The 21113-nt window shown below is 36.2% G+C and overlaps 2 protein-coding genes across 6 annotated transcripts in view; both read left to right on the plus strand.

Annotated features, from left to right (window-relative positions):
* LOC123877735 (ABC transporter G family member 23) overlaps nucleotides 1-7831 on the plus strand; it is a 92202-nt gene extending 84371 nt beyond the window's left edge. For both annotated transcript variants that reach the window (XM_045924593.1, XM_045924594.1), the window contains 7 exons: nucleotides 226-288; nucleotides 819-974; nucleotides 1852-2086; nucleotides 2782-2906; nucleotides 3358-3482; nucleotides 4037-4281; nucleotides 5035-7831. In XM_045924593.1, the coding sequence (XP_045780549.1) occupies nucleotides 226-288; nucleotides 819-974; nucleotides 1852-2086; nucleotides 2782-2906; nucleotides 3358-3482; nucleotides 4037-4281; nucleotides 5035-5357 (1272 nt within the window). In that variant the 3' untranslated portion in view covers nucleotides 5358-7831. The remainder of the gene's footprint in view (nucleotides 1-225; nucleotides 289-818; nucleotides 975-1851; nucleotides 2087-2781; nucleotides 2907-3357; nucleotides 3483-4036; nucleotides 4282-5034) is intronic.
* A 2903-nt stretch (nucleotides 7832-10734) lies between these two features.
* On the plus strand, nucleotides 10735-20936 carry LOC123877748. 4 transcript variants are annotated; one of them, XM_045924617.1, is made up of 5 exons: nucleotides 10735-10784; nucleotides 14358-14464; nucleotides 17543-17783; nucleotides 20016-20134; nucleotides 20798-20936. In XM_045924617.1, exons 2-5 carry the CDS (start codon nucleotides 14378-14380, stop codon nucleotides 20876-20878), a joined length of 528 nt encoding a protein of 175 aa, XP_045780573.1. In that variant the 5' UTR covers nucleotides 10735-10784; nucleotides 14358-14377; the 3' UTR covers nucleotides 20879-20936. The 4 variants fall into 4 exon arrangements, with proteins under 4 accessions (XP_045780573.1, XP_045780571.1, XP_045780570.1 ...); XM_045924615.1 differs by having other exon boundaries at nucleotides 10736-10844; XM_045924614.1 differs by having other exon boundaries at nucleotides 10736-10838.
* The last annotated feature ends 177 nt before the right edge of the window (nucleotides 20937-21113 follow it).

The following is a 21113-nucleotide window of genomic DNA, read 5'->3' on the forward strand; positions in this document are numbered from 1 at the left end:
TTAAGACGATCGCAGCCGGGGTTTAAGTTTTCAACTTTATTCTAAGCTAAATTTAGAGTATCTCCATCTTTGTCTTTTAAAAATTGCTAAAAAAAGACGGAAAATGTTATTATAGAGAAGACAATAGTTTAAATGCTAAAGTTATCACATACTCTTGTGTTTTCTCTTTCTACAATGAATGCTTTTTATCTTTTGTCTCACTCTCGTTATTATCTTCTGTTTCAGCTTCCCGGTAAAGTGTCGGAAGTCGTGAAATCTGAATGCGAGGATTGCGGAGGATGTCTCAATGTAAGTCTATCAAAACTCCCCTTTATTTATTTTATTTTTAACCCCCGACCCAAAAAGAGGGGTGTTATAAGTTTGACGTGTGTATCTGTGTACCTATCTGTCTATCTGTCTGTGACATCGTAGTTCCTAAACTTATGAACCGATTTTAATTTAGTTTTTTTTGTTTGAAAGGTGGCTTGATCGAGAGTGTTCTTAGCTTTCATCCAAGAAAATCGGTTCAGCCGTTTGAAAGTTATCAGCTCTTTTCTAGTTACTGTAACCTTTACTTGTCGGGGGTGTTATAAATTTTATTTAATTTATTTAATTAGAAACTTAATGACGTTTCCATACAAACGTAGTTTGGTTCTCATTTGAATCAAATTCAATGAAATTTTGTAGACACGTTCTACAAAATTTAACAAAAACAACTTAAATAAATAACTGTGTCCATTTAAAAAAAAATGTAGTTTCAAAGATTTTTGTGTAAATCTGTAACTAAAACCTATATGTAAGTTACACGCACTAATGTTTTTGTTTGTTTATTTTTTCAGTTTACATCTCGAGGGAAGATAAAAGCACTAATTCAGAAGAATTTCCTTCGTATGTGGAGAAACATTGGTGTGATGCTGTTCATCTTCGCGCTACCGGTCATGCAGGTCATCCTCTTCTGTCTCGCCATCGGCAGAGATCCCAGTGGACTAAGACTGGTAGGTACCATTTCTATCCTAACTTTTTACCATTATCCGAATAATAACTTTAGGCATTCCACACCGATGGTGTATCAACAAAAATATTATATTGATAAACTATTAGCAAGCTGAAGTGGCAGTGGGCAGGCCATGCCTGTCATAGAGGTGATGGCCGTTGGAGCCGGAAAGTCCTTGAGTGGAGACCGCTTATAACAAGCGTAGTGTGGGCCGCCCTCCAGCACGATGTACCGACGATATAAAGCGGCTGGCGGGAAGTGGCTGAATGAGGAAGGCTGAGGACCAGGTGTGGTGGCGCTCTATAGGAAAGGCCTTTGTCCAACAGTGGATGTCCACAGGCTGATGATGATGATGATGAGAACTAAATCAATGACATGGTCCTATGCTTTTTGAGTTAATGTAACAATGATCGACGAATAACGAACTCTAATGTTAAAAAAAACAACACGAGACATACTATGTGATGCTATGTAACATTTAAAGCATGAATTTTTCCACCCACATCTCAAAAACTTCGTAAAATTCTAAAAAAAATAATACTAGGTGGTTAGCAAAAAGATTTTCAAGTGAAGTTGAATATTAATCACCAAGTGATGCGATTATTGGTGATTGATCGTCACCATTATCCACCGACCCAAAGAGAGGGGTGTTATAAGTTTGACGTGTGTATCTGTATGTTTGTGTATCAGTCTGTGGCATCGCCCAAAGAGAGGGGTGTTATAGGTTTGACGTATGTATCTGTGTGTTTGTGTGTCTGTCTGTGGCATCGTAGCTCCTAATTTAGATTTTGAAATCGTAGATTTTGATTTAGTTTTTTTTTTGTTTGAAAGGTGGCTTGATAAATTGTCAACGAATTAAAAAAATCCTCTATCCTCAGGCCGTAGTAAACGACGACGTGCACGTACTAGACGGCTACTGCCCCTACAACGCCTCTTGCTCTATGAAGAACCTCTCCTGTCGATATCTGGCGCATCTGAAGAACCAGTCCATCATCAAGCAGTACTATGCCGACCTGGACTCCGCTATAAATGCTGTTAGAGAAGGCGACGCGTGGGGCGCGATATACTTCAATGAGAATTATACTGATTCTCTTGTGGCAAGATTGGCCCTAGGTAAGTTAATTTTATTTACACTAATAAAGTAGGTAACTACTAAAGATCTTGGCGCATCCAAAAAAAAAACCACCCCATTTCGGAGTCACGTGGCTAGTTTAGATTCAGGAAAACTTAGTATTTTCAAAGGGTTCAAAAATTTATTGGATCTCATCAGACAGGCATTGTGAGAATCTCTTCTTTTTAAAACTTTCTTCTACTTTTTTGGGTTCCGAATCTCAAAAGGAAAAAGGAACCCTTATTTACACTTTGTTGTCGGTCTGTCTGTCCGCCTGTCGTGTCTGTGTAGAAAACCTATAGGGTACTTTCCGTTGACCTAGAATCATAAAATTTGGCAGTTAGGTAGGTCTTATAGCACAACTAAAGGAACAATCCGAAAACATTGAATTTGTGGTTACATCACAAAAAAAATTAAAATGTGTTCAGGAAAAAAGTAATTTACTAAATCTCATATAGATGGCGCTTTTTTCATTAACTTGCAGAATTGCACATAAAAATGTTAAACTATTTTCTACGATGGTACGGAACCGTGCGTGTGTGAGTTTTTAACTTTGTCACAGTTGAATCATATTTCTTTTCCATTTATTTAAGCTAATGCTTGTAAAAGTGATATTCTATTGCATTTGAGTTTTGTTTATTCCTTTCAATTAATTTTACGCTATTTATAAATCATTGAAACATGTTTCTCTTCACAGCGGACACGGCTGACAACGAAACCATAATGTCTTCTGAAGTGCAAGTATGGCTCGACATGTCCAACCAGCAGATAGGCCTCATGCTCAACAGGGATATTCAGTTTTCATACCGGGACTTTGCTAAGGTAGTTTCATTTTCAGTTCTTATTCAGATTTTAATTGTTTTTTAAGTTTAAGTTTACATTCAACTTCTAATTCTACTATTTTATTAATATTTATTCTAATTATTGTAATTCTGTTTTGATTGACATTTCTACATTTATCTTGATTTGAATTTCAATTTTCAGTCAAATTCCATTATTAATTGTTATCCAAACTTTAGCTGTTGGCTGCTTATTCGAATTTTAATTGCTCTTTTAATTTAGGTTCATATTCTTTTTCTAGCTGACATTTTAATGCTAATTATTCTTTATCAGCTTCAAATTTTAGAGCCAAGTTACTCTTTACTATTTCTTGTTTTTGGTTATTGGGATAAAAGTTCGCTTTTAATTTTTAATGCCAAGTTCTTTTGCTAGCCAAGTTTTATAAGTATTTTTGACTTTATGACTCATTAATGTTTTCCATGTTTGATTCCAGGACCTTTTATCAACGTGCAATTATAACCCCAAAGTAGGAGACATCCCCATCGACTTCAAGGATCCGATCTACGGCGACAATAATCCGTCTTTTACTGACTTCGTCGCACCTGGTGTCATTCTCACGTGAGTGACTTAGCTTTAACTTTAGTCATCATCATCATGATCAACCCATTGCCGGCCCACTACCGAGCACGGGTCCCTCTCAGAATGAAAAGGGTTGTACCCATAGTCTACCAAGTGCAGATTGGCACAGTTCTTTGAGAACATTATCGAGAGCTCTGAGGCATGCAGTTTTCCTCATGATGTTTTCCTTCAACGTTGAAGCAAATGATATCAGTTATAGTGGACCCCAGGTAATCCGGTTCCTGTATAATCCGGCACCCCCTGTAATCCGACATGTCTATTATTATTGAATTTACAAAATTTGACATACATAATGAAGTATGATTTGTCCTTCAGAGTAATTATAACATATAGAATCTTATCATTGGATCAGTAATTTGTCGAAGACACTCCTTTATAAAAATCCGGACTATAGGGGATCTTAGGCAGTAGTCTATAATCCTACAGATTCGATAGTTCGACACTGCCCTGCAAATCGTTTGTCGGATTACCGGGGGTCCACTCTATTAAGTAGTGTCTGGTAGAACTAGGAATGATTTAAACTGTCTTTCCAGGATCGTGTTCTTCTTGGCCGTGGCACTGACGTCATCAGCGCTGATCGTGGAGCGCATGGAGGGCCTGCTGGACCGGTCGTGGGTGGCAGGCGTGTCGCCCGGGGAGATCCTGTTCTCGCACGTGGTGACGCAGTTCGTGGTGATGTGCGGCCAGACGGCGCTCGTGCTCATCTTCATGATCCTGGTGTTTGGAGTCAAGAGCAACGGGAACATCTTCTACGTCATCATGCTCACGCTGCTGCAAGGTACTTGTCCTCACACACGTCGTACCTCGCTTCTTACACTCAGCTCATGTTACGTAAACTGAATCACTTGCACACAGTATCCATATACGGGGAGTAATGGAAACATCTTCTACATCATCATGCTATCACACACACACACTAATGCTAGATTTGAAGAGCATCGTACCTCATTTTTTAATAAATTTAATTTCTAGAATTTGACCGAGGCATGTATAGCATTACATTACATCTCACTCCTCAGACCCAGCTCATGACACGCCCATATAATACGTTCGTTTCATTTAGTGATCGAAAGATAACTAATACAGAGTTGGTTTGTCGGAAACTGCAGTTGATTCTTGTGATATATTTTAAGTGTAGACATCATCTTCTACTTGGCTGAGCTGATCCTGTAGATTATTGTATTCTACGTTTCCATCCGCCTCAAACATAGTCTAGTCAAAGCAATAACCAATTTTTACGAAAGAGAATGTGGAGATTTTTTCTAAAGCATTTGACTCTTATAATATTCACATTCAATTAATATATTATCTCGTTATACCATCACTAAATTATAGGTGTAAAATGTTCCTAATTTTAATACATTCTAATTACCACAGAATTATTATCTTTCAATTCACTCACAATATAAAATTGGAGTCACACAAGGTCAACTGTTTTGACCGTTAGTTTTTCTCATTTATATCGATGGCAGATTTAAGGTGATTTAAGGTGGATGTGAAAAATTGTTAACTCTAAATAATTTTGTTCCAGGTCTCTGCGGAATGTGCTTCGGATTTGTCATCTCAGCCGCTTGCGAATTAGAACGAAACGCGATACAACTCGCCCTCGGATCATTTTACCCCACCCTACTACTCAGTGGGGTAATCTGGCCCATCGAGGGTATGCCCTGGGCTTTGAGGGGTATAGCCTTATGCCTACCCCTAACATTAGCGACGTCCGCCTTACGATCAGTACTAACGAGAGGATGGCCACTTTCAGATCCAGATGTATATCTAGGTTTTGTGGCTACTTTGGCCTGGATTGCGCTGTTTTTGGTCGTTACGTTAACTATATTGCGCTTTAAGCGAGGTTGATTTTTTATACTAGTTAGGCTCAACGCTTTAAGCTATTGTCAATGTGAATATACGCTTTAAGAATAAAGTACCAATCATTCTTTCCCAACCCACTATGAATACCCCCATTTTCCGTTTCCTTGTCAAGACTTAAAATATGTCCTTTTCTAAATGTATCGGATGGAGGATTGCAAATATAGACTAAATGACCATTAAATAGACTATCCTTTTCTTATCCTTAACAAAAGAAAGAAACAGATATACTGAATTTAGTTTGAGCATAGAAGAAAAATCAATCTCATCAAATCTATATTTATATCATAAGTTTAGATAACGGACCTTTTCCGTGCAAACAAGATAGCAATACATTTGTTAGCGTATGATAGAGACAAACATATTTGTAATAAACAAATTCTGCTCAAAATGCTTTAGTATAAGAATGCCCCCCTTCTTTTCTTCACACAAATAAATAAATACGACAAATGCGATAGTAATCGGATATATATCGATTGTCGATTATGTAATTTTGTATTGATATAGTAACTTATAAACTAGATATGGTTTTATAAGCATGTCAATGTTAATTTGCTCAACCGCTCAACGATTTTATGTAAAACGTATCTATTATATTCGTAATCGATGTCAATGTTGCCAGTAATTCATAATAAATTCTACCATTTCAATTTCAAAATTTATAATTTTAAATTTTTTTACTTGCAAAATCCTATTTTGATAATATTTTAATACATATTATTGAATATAATTTAGGTGTATTTCCGTAATTTAAAAAAATAAAAACAACAGTTTTTTTAATCTTGCCTAAAAATTTGAAGAAAATAAAATAAAAGATGGAGTCGATTACGAAATAGGAACGTAAAAAAATTAATGATTCTAGTACTTATAGCTAAATGACTGTTAGTCGACGTGTAAATATTAGGTTATATTTATAGTAGCAAGTACATTAGTACTAAGGTTTAGGGCATGTTAGCAATTATGATTGGTCGAACGCTTTTTATAGGGTCCTCCGGTATAGGTAGTTAATAATAGCTTTCGAATATCAACCAATAGGAGACGATCTTATAGATCTTAGATTGATATATTTCCAATTAGCGGGTAGACATTGGACAATTTCTAGCTACAATTTCGCAGTCGGCAATTTTTAGTAAAAAAATATTGGATTTTTCAAAATTAGAACTATAGTTTTCAACAACATTTAAATTTTAATTTTAGCTTTTAACTTTCTGATAAAATGAAATAGCAGTAAATTGAAATAAAATAAATGAGTATGGGCATTCCTGGTTTCACGGAAATATGCGAAAAAACACTTTCTAAGTCTTTTAATAGTAATTATTTTGCATTATTTACCCGTATTAAGTCTCAAAGAGTCTCCTATAAGTTGAATGTTCGAAGTATTACCTGAATAATGAGTTACCATAGAGTAAGATGGTGCCATAGACGTAATGGTGAATTTGTTTTTCAATTTTTTCCCAAATCTACTGAAAGCTACTAGTTACCACCATTTATTTGATTTGGCAACACCAAAACATTTATGGCAATTTAGTGTGTATTTAACGTAATTTTTTCAATTTTCTTCGTGGAGTCTTTGTTTATTTTCTAATACAAGTATGTTAACGGATATAAAATCATGCAGTTATTAACTATGGTTTGGGAGTAATCTAAACCAATATTTATTAGGTTATTTTATAATTAATCATTGAACAAATAAATGTATTGGCAAGCATAAAGTAAAATGTGAATCATACCTAAGTACTTAATTATTTTTGCTACAAAAAGTTACAAAATAACTTTGTATTCAAATCAAAATGTGTCAAAATGAAGATTATGCATATTTTTATAAAAAATAATAATAAATAGATATTGAATCCGGAAATTTCAAAAAGAAGATACTTGTTTTACTTACTAATACAAATTTCTAGGCTCACAGACTTTACTTTTCTATGGTATAATATGATATGATTGTATGAATTTGCGCCATCTTTATGCGAATTTGTTTATAGTTGTAATTTACTAGTGGAATGGTTGTATGAAGCAATATATTATAAAAAATAGTGGATAGTTATGTATGTATAGCATAAGTATAGAATAAAATCTTTTAGATTTAAGTATGACGAAAATAATGACATCGTAAAACTTCAATTTTTTTACGTAGAATCGTTTCATTTTGTATTTTTTCTAATTTTTGGTATTTTTTGACATTTTTATTTATTTCTTTTTTTTTAACTAAAGCTGAATTTCCACGCTATGCTTGACAAACGAATTTTGAATTTGTAATTAGTGATTATGTGTAGATCTAATTTTATATTATTTGTCACAATTTTCCTACCATTTTTCTTGCGGGCAACATTATTTTTGTACTAAGTAGTAAGCATGAGTAAAGTGTATAGAATAGAATAGAAGTGTCTGACTGTGATTATTTTTGCTAACATCGACATGTTTTTGTAATGACAATTATACGATAATACTGTACCAAATAATTACGGTTGTTTTCTTTCACCATATTTACTATCAAGTGTAAATTAAAATTTATAACATCCCCGACAAGTGAAGGTTACAGTAACTAGAAAAGAGCTGATAACTTTCAAACGGCTGAACCGATTTTTTTGGATTATAGCTAAGAACACTTTCGATCAAGTCACCTTTCAGACAAAAAAAAAAAATTAAAATCGGTTCATTAGCTTAGGAGCTACGATGCCACATACAGATACACAGATACACACGTCAATTTTATAACACCCCTCTTTTTGGGTCGGGGTTTAAATACTTTATAAGTATTAAAAAGTTAATCTAAAAAAAATTACACTGTTCTGTTCCTTTCAAAGAATCGCACATTAGACTAAATACAAAAAAAAAAAAAAAAAGTTTCTGACAATACGTCAGAGGAAGCAGCCACCTCTTGTTAATAGTAGACAAGAGAATGAAAAAAAAAACCGTTTTTTTTAAATTGAGATCTCTTACCTTGAAGGTATTCAAGTTATACGTGGCAAGAAAAATGGACGCCATAAGAGCATTCCACATCTTAGCTGTTCGTATCAGAAACGTTAAAAGCTGAACTCATAAGTAGATTGTATGTCGATCACATATTATAATATGTCATGATTATAGCATGGGTGGATCTTTGTAGGAGCCGAAAACCATGAATTTATGGATATTTCATCAGAAAAAAAAAATTGGTTGTCTGTAAAGTCGGTTTACTGCCGATAGTTGAACGTGATAACAAAGGCCGATTGTGCTTCTTTGTCGCTCGTTCCGCGCTCTCGCTTGCACTTCAAGCCTTACATGGAACGCCTCAGAGCGAGGTAACGCCGCTATCGAATTATAAGACGTTGTCACGTCAAAAGTGTTCACGAAAAAAATGATGTACCTACTATATCATAGTCCTACTCTGTGATATAGTGGCGCAGTACGTCATTTACTTGCTCTACATAAAAGTGTTAGATTGTAGATCTTGTACGATGGTACGGAACCCTTTGTGAGCAAGTCCGACTCGCACTTGACCGGTTTTCCTATAGGTAATTAGATATAGGTACTTAAATAGCATTTGGGAAGGAAAAGATCGTGAGGAAACCAGCATGCCCGAGAGTTCTCTATAATATAACTTTTATTAATACGTGGCATAATATTGTATATCAAATCTTTGAAAAGAGCAGCCGTCGAGTTTCTTGCTGGTTCTTCTTGGCGGGAAGGGCATTCTGAGCCAGTGGTAGATAGTTTTGACGATTCAGAATACTTGTAAAAGTGTAATTGAATAAAAATATTTTGAATTTGAATAATAATAATAAATCTATATTTGTTCCAAAATTAAATAATAGGTACTTACAATTTTTCATTAAAATTATATTGGACCCCCAAACTAAGATTAAGATAGTAACTTTATTTTATCTATATAAAATTGAAGTGTCTGTCTGTAATTTCGAAATAACTACCTCATAATATTAAGCTCATATGGTTATTTGAACGATACTATAACTGAATCACTCGTTTTAAAAATTTTTGGCTGTCTGTCTGTCTGTTTGAACGGGCTAATCTTTGGAACGGCTGGACCAATTTTGACGGAACTTTCACAGACAAGTAGATTAGCCAAGGAGTAACATAGGCCACCACCTATTAATAGGATTATTAAAGGATCACTCGTTTAAATTGCATCCCAGGGACGGGCTATTACGGACAGGCTACTTTTGTCTGGAATCAAAAGTTCCCAGGGGATTTTTAACACCTAAATCCACGCGGGCGAAGCTGCGGGCATCAGCTAGTTTTACATAGGTATAATATTAGGTTTCATTCCAAGCGACGGATAACGGAACCTTCGCTGAGCGAGTCTGACTCGCGCCTGTCGGGTTTTTCTTACTAGTCATGAATATCGTGGCAACGTCAATAAAATAGGATGTTACTATAAGTTACCTAATGATTGCCTTTAGCAAACAAACCAGTTGTTATGATTAATAACGTAAGAAGGTATACAATCTTCAGTTTTTATCCTTAAAACTAGCCGCTGCCCGCGACTTCGTTCACGTAGATTTAAGCTTTTAAAAATTTTACAGGAGGAGCAAAAAACTGAGTGAAAGGTTTTGAAACTTATATATGGTAGTTATACCATTTTGATGGAAATCACGAACTCGGGATTCGTCGTCGTTTTACGCCGTTTTGCTCAAAATAAGTTCACGTTTGTGCCTATTATGTGATCGAAATCATGAGAAGCTTGTAGATGGATTACATAGATGTGTCATGTGAAGTCATAAACATTTAACGTAATTTGACGTACATACTTTCTTAGTTGGAGCGATAGTTTGAAACGGTTAACAAACTTTAAACTAACAGCGGTCGTGGATTTTATGAATTTTGGGTCCCTATTAAATAATTCCTAATAAATAATTTATTTTTGACATAGTCATCAAAATCAAAAAATCAAAATCAAAATCATTTATTCAAAATAGGTACTATTGTACACCTTTTGTTTGTTCCATTTGTTAGATTTGAAAGGTGATATAGTGGTGATAATTAATTAGGTACGTAAACTTAAAACTAAAGCTACGAGGGTTCCAAACGCGCCCAAGTCTGAGAAGAGCCCACAACAAACTCAGCCGGAAATTCTTTTTTTTTATTATCACCACTTTACAAAATTAGTTATACTTATTAGAACTATCGAAACTGTTTGGCAACTCATTCCCAAGCTTTCGTATCATTATCCCGGTTACACCGTTTTGTTAGTGAACTCCTCATCAGGGTAGCTGTTTAAAATAATCCGTGCTCTGCTTGGCGTTTTGAACAGACAGATGCGTCGAGGCTTTATTTATGTAGTGATGTTAATAGATAAATAATTCTCACGTTTAGAAGAATAATATATTTGAATATTTATTGTTCATTTGCTTTTTGCCGTCTGGTTTGGCAACACGCAATTAGTTCACTCGTTTACCTTTGACGTAGATAGACGTAAGTTGAGTAGTTATTTAATTTCAGTGTCAATATATAAAACAATTAATCAGAGTAAGTGTGAGTTATTCTTTCTCTTATTTATTGCTAGCTGATGCCCGTGACTTCGTCTATAAAAAATCTTTTTAAATCCCATAAGTGCTTTTTGATTTTCCGGGATGAAATGTATGCCTTTATGTTAAATAGAGTAGATATTATTTAAGCTATCTCCATTCTGGCAACTAAATTTAAATCGAACAAATCGGTTCAGTCCATTGATTTTGAAAGAGCCACCCTTAGTCAGATCAATAAGTTTTTTCTTTCTGTGCCGTGAAAGAATAGATAACAAACATCCAAACTTTCATACTAGCGAATGCCCGCCACTTCATCCACGTGGATTTAGGTTTTAAAAAATCTCGTGGTAACTCTTAGATTTACCGGGATAAAAGATGTCACTCTCCAGTTCCCAAGTCTTTAACTACACCCATGCAAAAAATCAGGTCGATCGGTTGCTTTGTTATAATAAATAATAATATAATAATAAATATTTTATTTACCAGATTGTGGGTACATAACAAGTTAACAATGAATCAGTATAGTCCCTACACAATCGACTGTCACCGACAGTGTGCAAATATTTAAGTTGAAGTTAAAATTAACATTTGTTGCGACATGATTGAAGGACAAACCAACAAACAAACATACGTTTGCATTTTTATTTTAAGTATTTTGATATTAAAATACGGAGTAGTTCACTGGTTTTAAAAAAAAAGAAGAATATTAGCCATTTAATCTTGACTAACATTCCCCTTTCCCCTCCAACTAAGCGTAAAGCTTGTGCTTGGAGTGGGTACGACAATAGTGCAACGGGTGGGGTTTGAACTGCCGACCTTAAGATTTCAGTCCGCTCCTATAACCGTTGAGCTATTGAGGCTTACCCATGACATAAGTAGACGTAAGTTAAATAGCAATTTAGATTCAGTGTCAATGATCAGGGTAAGCGTGAGCTAGTCTTTCGTAGGTATATTTACTACAAGATGAGGCCCGCGACGTCGTCCGGGTGGATTTAAATTTTCAAAATTCCCGTGAGATCTCTTCGGTTTCCCGGGATAAAAAGCTTGCATTCCGGGTATAGACACAGGCAAACATCAAAATCAATCATAGATGAAACGTGAAACGATAGTAGACAAACAGACAGACACACTTTCTCATTTTACCAGGTAATGTACCTACCTATTGTATGGATCTTATTTTTGAAATTGAAAATGTCTAAATAAGCCATAGATTTATCATGAGCAGAGTTAATTGATAGCTACAGACACTTGCAGTGAACTTAGGTCATCAACCAATGATTGATTTAATAAAAAAGAGTCATTGTCATCAACTCATCAATAATTCAATTACAACATTGCGATTGTCTTAATGTCATAATCACAACGTTCAGGGTAATCCCATTAGTATGTTTGCTGTATTTTCCAGACAATAGAATAAAAAACTGGTTAGTTGCATGTTAGAACACACACAAGGTAGGATCACAGAATACTTACGAGTAATAGCACCTTCCACAGGGTTCCGTAACCTAGTAAAAAGATTACCCCGCTGAGTTGGTTGTGGGCTTCTTCGCAGACCCTTTGTTGGGAACCCTAGGAGCTTTAGTTCAAGTCTACGTAATTAATTACTACATCATCACATCATCTTACGAATTCTACAATTAACAGTCACAAAATATACAATTTTGATTAGGTAGTTGTTCAATTTTGCTTTGGAGTTTTAGTTTAGTTGCTAATACTTCTAAATTTATTAGCTTTACTTTTTTAAACTATTACCTATGCCTAAAAATAATACCTAACTAAAAACTGATGATCGTTGTAGGTTAGCGAAAATAAAGAATTTATGATTTTTTTAAACTATAGTCTATAGGTACTTTTTTCCAAAGTTTTTTCGTCTAAAAGCTTACTAATAAAAGCAGATTATCACCATTACGTCATTTATCTTACAAATTCTACAATCAAAAAGTGTAGGTCTACTAATACCTACCCAATTTAAATAAACTATTTGACTTTGACTTTGATCTGACGAGCAAAACGGTATAACTACACGTTTCTGATCAAAATACTTTTTTTCTTTAATCCAGGCGTTTTTGACCACCTAGAGTTTCTCATTTTATCACGGAACTCTGAAAATGCAGAAAATTTGTTAGGTAACTACGTCGACAATAGTTTTTTAGATACTTAGGTACTTAAGCGTTTTTATGACAATTATACTTTAGCAAAAAAAATACTTAGGTATTTTTTGCTAATAAAGAATAATTCCGGTTCCTAATTAGGTGCATTTATATGCACATTTAAGTAACTACGTAGGCAACTTACAAGAAAAATAAATAAAAATAATAATATAATTACCTACGTGAGCGCAAATTAAATATGTAAATGGCAGATTTAGATTTAAATGCAAATTAGAATCATAACTGTACATTATACTTATCATCCATACTATATCTGAATGTCAAATTGTGTTCGTTTGTTGATTTATTGGTTTAATCCTTCAACAACGCCACAACGGAGCAAGGGATCGACGTAATTTTTTGGTTTCCGTACCCAAAGAGTGCGAACATTACTAATACCCTGCGTCGGTCTGTCTGTCTGTCTGTTAGCGGGCTGTATCTCATGAACTATAAGTACCTAGGTAGAGAGTTGAAACTTTCACAGTGTGGATATTCCTATTGCCGCTGTAACAACAAATGATAAAAAATCAAAATGACTGCCGTTTCGGTTCGGTTGAAGTTAGACGGTTTTAAGGAACCGTATTTGTATTTATTTATTTATTTTTAGAGCATTGTCTTTGAGATCACCACATTAGGTACGAGTGACAGAGACGACGCTCTACGAAGCAGAAATCTCTTTCTAAAGTTCGATGTGCAATATTTGCCGGCACCTACTCTATTGACTCTATTCGACCGCTTCTAAACACGCTGCCTTCAGGCTGCATGCAAATTTAGTTTGATTCTCATTTGAATATTTTAACATTTTTAACAAGGTAATCAAACTCAATAAAAATTTTAGACACGTTTTAGAAACAAATACCTACCGTGTCTGTGGTTTGCTAGATTTCGTTAAAATACCGCTCAAGTGCGAGTCAGACTCGCACACAAAAGGTTCCGTGTACAACAAATCTGAAACCAATATCTATAATACCTTGCAAGTTAATAACGGGTAGCGCCATCTTGATATCCATATCCATTCTTCCATACTTAATAATATTATAAAATATGTGAAAGTGTGTCCGTCTCTCTGTCTGCTACGTTTTCACGGCTCAACCACTGAACCGATTTGAATGTTTGGTACAGAGTTAGCTTACATCCCGGGGACGGGCAAGGACTACTTTTTATCCCGGAAAAGCAACGCTAAATCGCCTGGCGGCACGCTCTGTCGGTAGGGTGGTAACTAGCCACGGCCGAAGCCTCCCACTAGACCAGACCAGACGGGAAATTATAAATTTCTAAGCCCCTGTCCGGAAAAAATGTGGAAATTCCACCATTTTGCTGCACTCAGTACCTACCTACTACTGTTTTAATAAAATGCTTTACTGCTGTAGGTACCTACAGTCTAAACACGATGAAGACCAGAGTTCCACTGTTGGTGTTATGCTTGGTGCAGATTGTCCTAGTCAGCTACGTCTTCGGGTCCAAAGCTTTTAAAGTGGTCAGTATGTTTTGCTTTTTTAGGGTTTTGGCCAGGGTGCCAACGGAACCCCATCATTCGTCCGTCTATCTGTCAGTGGGCTGTATCTCGTGAACCGTAATAGGTAGGTAGAGAGTTGAAATTTTCACAGAATGTGTATTTGTCGCTATAACAACAAATAATAAAATTAAACAAATTAAAAAGTGGCCTTACACAATGGTACGGAATCCTCCGTGTACGAGTCAGGCTAGACTTGACCAGTTTTTTTCTATGTATGTAAGTACACCAATTTCTCCGAGTTTTGTGAACCGATTTGCAATTTTTTTTCGTATCAAATAGGTACCTAATACCTACTTAATAAGGTCTAAAACATATCTACTGCCTATAAAAAATTCAAATTCCGTGCCGGATCATAATATCCAATAAGGAGCCAATTCAGAAATTATACACAACAAATTTTTAAGTACCGTAAAAAAATTTAATTGCTTATCAAATCAAAATTCGATTACCTACCTACGCAGATAACGAAATACTCGTTATAATTATTATTATAATTGTAGAAACCTACACAAATCGAGTTTCCTCAAAATATAAAAAATAGCAACAATTGGTATTTTTGTCACCATTCCACGCGGGCATGATTTGTATAGTAATTAGATAAGGCTAGCTTTAAGTTTTATTGTAATATTTTCAATAAAAAAAAAAAAAAAAAAAAATCTGAAAAAAAAAAAAAAAAAAAAAAAATTGGTCAACATTTGTTTTAATTCAGATACCTAAAAGTTAGCCCTTGACTGCAAACTCACCTGATGGTAAGTGATGATACAATGTACGATGGAAGCGGGCTAACCTGGAAGGGGTATGGCAGTTTTTATTAAACCCATATCCCTTCGGTTTGTACACGGCATCGTACCGAAACGCTGTCATCATAATATAATATATCCCTGGCTGAAGCGTCCTAGCAGATCAAACCAGAGAAAATTTAGAAATAATGCTATTCCAAATTTCCCATGCCGGGAATCGAACCCGGGACCTCCCTCTAATAAGACCATAGCGGCTCTAATAGACCATAAAACCACTGAATCAAAAAAAATTTATGTGACGTGCGGCGGGCCTGCCCGCGAAATTCAAATTTAATTTGGTTTTTCGCATTTTTTAAACTAATACGACAACGTGGGCTTATGGCATTTTCAATTGCGGCAATAGCAGTATCATTCTCACAGGTTTATATAAAAATTTTTACTTGAAAGGGTCCAGTTTAAGAAATTAGCTCTAGTATCGACTAATGTGTCAGAATTAGTCGATACTACAGCTAATTTCTTCCGCCGCGACGCGCGTACCGCGTAGCGCGTCACTGCCGCGCGTCGCGGCTGGAGAGAATATCGTGTGGGGCGCTGCCGCAACGCGCAGTTCAGTTGCAGTTCAGTTCAAGTGCGTGGGCACCTTTATTCGTAACGTAGATTAGTATTCATATTATACCCAAAACAAAATAAACATCTTTGCTAAATTAAAGTAAAAAAAATCCGATTGAATTTTTTTAAAACGTTTAATAATCAACCTTTCCTGTCTTCGCTTTAATTTTTTTATGGTAATTAAAATTTATTAGTCTTGTTTATGAGGTAAATGCACGAATTACCGACCCCTTTAATTTTGGAATTGATGATATTAATTAATAGTAGTGGTAATTTCTTGATTTATCGTGCAAAATGTTGGAATAAATACCCGAGTACGGAACCCTCAGTGCGCGAGTCTGACTCGCACTTGGCCGATTTTTTATAGATATTACCAATTCTTTCTCGGACTGCCATGCACAACGTCAGTTCACACAATCCATTTTTTTTTAATAATACAAATTCGAACATATTATATCTATCTGTCTGTCAGCTAGCTTTTAACGGCCCATTCGCTAAACACCAATTTTAACATTTGGTACAGAGTTAGCTTCCAATCTGGGGATGGGCATGATATTTAAAATCTAGTACTATTCAATAAATAATAGATATTTACTATATCTAGTTTAATATTTTTAGAAACACAAAATATGTAAATCAATGTAATTTTCGACGGGTCGTCGATAGCTGCATTTACCTCACCACAAATTGACCCGGTCCACCTTCAAAAATTCTAATGCTATGACAGCTCGCGTCCTTTATAGTGTAGGGTCAACGCTGACCGAGCGTGACCGCGCCAAGGTTTTCCGATGCCTATAAACTATACCATAATTAGGATGTAGCGTTATCAATTTACTGTCGTAATGTATTACGTGCCTAGGCACTTGTTTACTACTAGAGGATGCCCGCGACTTCGTCCGCGTGGATTTAGATTTTTATAGATCCCGTGAGAACTATTTGATTTTCCGGGATGAAAAGTTGCCTATTTCGATTACAGAGACGCAAGCTACTTCGGTACCTTTCAAACAAATCGGTTAAGTGGATGGGTTTTTAGGAATCCCGCGGGAACTCTTTGATTTTCCAGGATAAAAAATAGCCTATGTCCGTCCCCGGGATATAAGCTAACCCTGTACCAAATTTCGTCAGAATCGGTTACACTGTTGGGTCGTGAAAAGGTAGCAGACAGACAGACAGACAGATTTTCGCATTTATAATATTAATAATATGGACTAGCGGTTGCCCGAATAACCAAGGCGGAATTAGAAATTATAATTTTTTGCATTTAGAGCCTCGATAGCTCAACGGTTGAGGGGCGGACTGAATTCCGAAATATCGGCGGTCCAAACCCCACCCGTTGCACTATTGTCGTACCCACTCCTGGCACAAGCTTTACGCTTAATTGGAGGGGAAAGGAGAGTATTAATACTCATGATTAGCATAGCTAATATTCTTTTTTTAAAATCGTCCTTAAAGGTATCTACATTTGTTTCACAAAAGTGTGTATCTGTGTATCTGTCTGTAGCATCGTAGCTCCTAAACTAATGAACCAATTTTAATATAGTTTTTTTTTGTTTGAAAAGTGGCTTGATCGAGAGTGTTCTTAGCTATAATCCAAGAAATTCGGTTCAGCCGTTTGAAAGTTATCAGCTCTAGTTACTGTAATCTTCACTTGTCGGAGGTGTTATAATTAATTTACACTTGTCTTTTACAGGCAATAGTGAACTACGACGCAAAGCAAACAGATGAGCACTGCACGTTCCTCGACCCCTGCTCTCTGAGGAACATCTCCTGCCGGTACATCTCCCACCTCCGGAGGCAGCCAATCAGCGAGACGTACCACACCAACCTGGACACTACCGTCCACGCGCTGCAGAATTCGGAGCTCGATGCTTCCGCAGTTGTTTATATGAACGAAAACTTCACCGATGCTTTCGTGGCTAAAATGGCTTTAGGTAAATCCATACTTATTACTTACTAGCCGATGCCCGCGACTTCGCCCGCGTGGATTTAGGTTTTTTGAAATCCCGTGGGAACTCTTTGATTTTCCGGGATAAAAAGTAGCCTATGTGCTAATCCAGGATATTATCTATCTCCATTCCAAATTTCAGCCAAATCCGTCCAGTAGTTTTTGCGTGAAGGAGTAACAAACATACACACACACACACACACACACACATACAAACTTTCGCCTTTATAATATTAGTGTGATTTACTTATATTACTTACTAGCTGATGCCCGCAGCTTCGCCCGCGTGGATTGGTCAGATCCCCTGCAGCATCAGGATTGAGGAGTTGGACTCCAAATTTTTTATGAAACAATGTCGCAAAGTTCCTCTATCGATTAAAAAAGAAATGACGCAAATCGGTTCAGAAATCTCGGAGATTTCGGTGTACATAGGTAGAAAAACACAACTCCTTTTTTGAAAGTCGGTTAAAAAAGTAGCCTATTTTACGCCCTGGTCAATCCTCTACTTGCCTGTGAAAGTCCCGTCAAAATCGGTTCAGCCGTTCCAAAGATTAGCCTTTTCAAACAGACAGACAGACAGACAGACAGACAGACAGACAGACAGACAAAAATTTTAAAAACGTGTGATTCAGTTATGGTATCGTTCAAATAACCATATGAGCTTAATATGAGGTAGTTATTTCGAAATTACAGACAGACACTCCAATTTTATTTATTAGTATAGAAGTATAGATTACTTATATTACTTATTACTTATTTACTTATAATAATGCGAAAGTATGTCTGTCTGTCTGCTACCATTTCACGGCCCAACAGTTTAACCGATTCTGACGAAATTTGGTACAGAGTTAGCTTATATCCCGGGGACGGACATATGCTACTTTTTATCCCGGAAAATCAAACAGTTCCCGCGGGATTCCTAAAGACCAATCCGCTTAACCGATTTGTATGATATTTGGTACCGAGGTAGTTTGCGTCCCTATAATTGACATTGGCAACTTTTTATCCCGGAAAATCAAACAGTTCCCACGGAATCTTTGAAAACCTAAATTCACGCGGACGAAGTCGCGGGCATCCTCTAGTAATCATTATATTTTTGTACTCAACTCCTCAGTACTTGAAGACCAAAGTGTTCGAACAGTGCGTGATGTCAGTGATGAGTGATGACGTATAGATCCGAGACATAACCGCCGAGTTTCTTGCTGGTCCTTCTCGGTAGGAACGGTATTCCGAACCAGTGGTAGATTATTTTGACGATAAAAAAACACTTTTAAAAGTTTAATTGAATAAAAATATTTTGAACTAGTTGTGCCCGCGACTTCGTTCGCGTGGAAGTGACTTTCAGCGCGCTTTATATAGCCACGGACGCTCAGGCGCGAGGCGTGTAGTACGTACTCTGTACGTTAAAAATGTTCGCCGTGATTCTTTAAATTGACATAACTTTTTTATTTATGAACCGTACTACAATATATTAGTGAAAACCGTATCTAAATCGAATAAGCCGTTTCTGATATTAGCGTGCACAAACACACAGACAAACAGACAAAAAAAAATTAATTACAATTTCGGGTTCGGCATCGATATAATAACAACCCCTGCTACTTTTTTTTATATATTTCCATTGTACAGACACCACTTTTCTACAATTTTATTATAATGTATGTATAGATATGGATCAGAGTCATGGTCGCTAACTATGGGCCTCATAACAAAGTTCAGAGTCACTCAGCGGGCGATGGAGAGAGCTATGCTTGGAGTCTCTCTCCGTAATCAAATCAGAAATGAAGAGATCCGTAGGAGAACTAGATTAACCGATATAGCTAAACGTGTTGCGAAATTAAAGTAGCAATGGACTGGATACTACATAGTTCGAAAACAAAATAAACGTTGGGGTCCTAAAGTGGTTACAATGATGACCTTACACAGCGTTGGAAAAAAGGGGTTTAAAAAATCTCAAGATGCTAGAATGTGTATGTAATAGATCCGCAAAATTTCTAGTTGGTACCTACATACTCTGTGAAAACCTAAAGCTAGCTAAACTAAACTGATGTAGCCACGATCAACGTTCAACGGCATTCACATTGCCGTTTGGCGTTAGACGATTTTAACCCCAATTCAATTGGCATTAGACGTTCACCGAAGTGTGGCCACTCAGTTTAACGAGTTAATTACGGCGTTGTTGGGAATTGACATTCATAAAGGGCATTTTTTATTGCAGGAGACGACGCAGATGCAGAAACTGTCGACTCAGGACAACTGCACGTGTGGCTGAACAAGGCAGAGCAAACCGATACCATCAAACGTCTCCTAGAGACTGCGTTTGACCACTTTACTAAGGTTCGTCCGACGTTATTTTATAGGTTTCTTCCGTGCTACATGGCCTTCTAGTATGAATAGATTTCTAGATATAATAAGTAATACAAAGGACGAGGATTAATAATTCTGTTTTGTTGTATACAAGCAGGCGTTATTTTGCGGAAGTCCATGATATACAAGGAACCAAAAGCTTTTAATCACACTTCACACTAATATTATAAAGGCGAAAGTTTGTGTGTATGTATGTGTGTGTGTGTGTGTGTGTGTGTTTGTTACTCTTTCACGCAAAAACTAATGGACGGATTTGGCTGAGGAATGGAGATAGATAATATCCAGGATTAGCTCATAGGCTACTTTTTATCCCGGAAAACCAAAGAGTTCCCACGGGATTTCGAAAAACCTAAATCCACGTGGACGAAGTCGCGGGCATCATCTAATTTGCTATAATATGCCCAATTGCAAAGGGGCATTCAAAGGTTGGAGGATGAGGATGCTCCGGTGTCGGGGCGTCGCGTGGTTTGTCTGGTTTAGCGGATTATAATACCAAATTAAGCTTTTGAAACTTGAAAATTCTGTTCTGAATCTTTTTGTAAATATTGTAAGATGTCGATAAAATACTTTTAATAATATAATAATAATCTGTATCTTTTAGATGGATTTTCATATCTTGATTTTCTTTTCCAGGACATAATGACAGCATGCGAGTTTGTACAAGACCAGAGCCGCTTCTCTTTTAGTAATTCTTTTCATTACCACTACGTTTAATTATAGTATCAAAATAAAGTGCATAACTCATGAACAATAATGAGTTTCTAGGGATATTCAAAAATGTATACCCGTGCGGACGAAGTTCCGGGTAACTACTACTGTAACAAAGCGCGAGCAAAGCGAGCGCAAAATTTTTATTAATTGTATTTACAAAAATCTATAATAATAGATATTAGAGAAAGTCTTTTTCACTGCTTATCTTCTTAGGCAAAATTTGGTACTATTCAATGGT

The sequence above is a fragment of the Maniola jurtina genome, chromosome 24 (genome assembly GCF_905333055.1).
Source record: "Maniola jurtina chromosome 24, ilManJurt1.1, whole genome shotgun sequence".
Lineage (NCBI taxonomy): Eukaryota > Metazoa > Arthropoda > Insecta > Lepidoptera > Nymphalidae > Maniola > Maniola jurtina.

Excerpts from the sequence above, each read along its gene's own strand:
- LOC123877748 (XM_045924617.1), top strand. The coding sequence starts at position 14,378 with ATGAAGACCAGAGTTCCACTGTTGGTGTTATGCTTGGTGCAGATTGTC. Across the intron at positions 14,465-17,542 it reads GGTCCAAAGCTTTTAAAGTG|GCAATAGTGAACTACGACGC; the intron begins GTCAGTATGTTT and ends TGTCTTTTACAG. Across the intron at positions 20,135-20,797 it reads CGTTTGACCACTTTACTAAG|GACATAATGACAGCATGCGA; the intron begins GTTCGTCCGACG and ends TTTCTTTTCCAG.